General features: G+C 63.0%; 1 protein-coding gene across 1 annotated transcript in view; it reads right to left on the minus strand.

Moving 5' to 3' along the window:
* ASAP3 (ArfGAP with SH3 domain, ankyrin repeat and PH domain 3) overlaps positions 1-364 on the minus strand; it is a 51,915-nt gene extending 51,551 nt beyond the window's left edge. Inside the window, 1 exon segment of the mRNA XM_010830033.1 lies at positions 183-364. Coding sequence (XP_010828335.1) covers positions 183-209 — 27 coding nt within the window. The 5' untranslated portion in view covers positions 210-364.
* Between the last annotated feature and the right edge of the window lie 371 nt (positions 365-735).

The raw sequence follows: 735 nt of genomic DNA on the forward strand, positions 1-735 counted from the left end.
GCCTCCTTGCTCCTGAGAACCCCGCCCCTGGCTCGCGTCCCCGCCCTTGGCCCCTCAGAGGGCTCCGCGTCCCCTCTCCCTGCCTCTCTGCCGGGTCCTTCGGCCTCCCTTAAAGCTCCTCCGCCCGGCCTCGCTCTCGGCGAGTCTAGGGCTCCGCCCCTTTGTCGGGCCTCTGAACTTACCCTCGCTCCCAAAGCCCGGGGCCCCATCTCCGCACCCCTCCTGAATGCACCCTGTGTCTTCCTCTCCTGTCTGTTGGTTCCCAGCCCTCACGATATCACCCTTCAGCCTTATCCCCCACCCGGCCCGTCATCTCTCTCTCGAGCCCGGGATCGGAGGGCTCTCGATGTCCTGCCTGCGCCCCGGATCGCCCCACCCCTCCCTTGCCCGGCACACCAGTCTCTGTGCCTCTGCTCGGCCAGGACCGCCCACACCCGCCCCTTGGCTCCGTCCCTAACCGTGGACCGTGCCTCCGGGGTCTGTGTGTCTTCGTGACCTAGCTAGCTGTGATTTAAGGAAAAGTACGTCCATTCTTGGAACCTCAGTTTCGTTCTCTGTAGAATGGGAAGTCTAATGCCACTTAGTTGTGATTTGGGGAGGAGGGAGCCTCACACAATAGGCGCTCAGGAACTGGTTCCCCACCACCCCTTACCCAGCCCTCTCACCCACACCTTCATTCTTTCTGGGCTCAGTCTCCTGCCTTTCACCGACTCACCATCCCGACCAGGCTCAAGA

This window comes from Bison bison, unplaced genomic scaffold (assembly GCF_000754665.1).
Source record: "Bison bison bison isolate TAMUID 2011002044 unplaced genomic scaffold, Bison_UMD1.0 scf7180017864516, whole genome shotgun sequence".
Classification (NCBI taxonomy): Eukaryota; Metazoa; Chordata; class Mammalia; order Artiodactyla; family Bovidae; genus Bison; species Bison bison.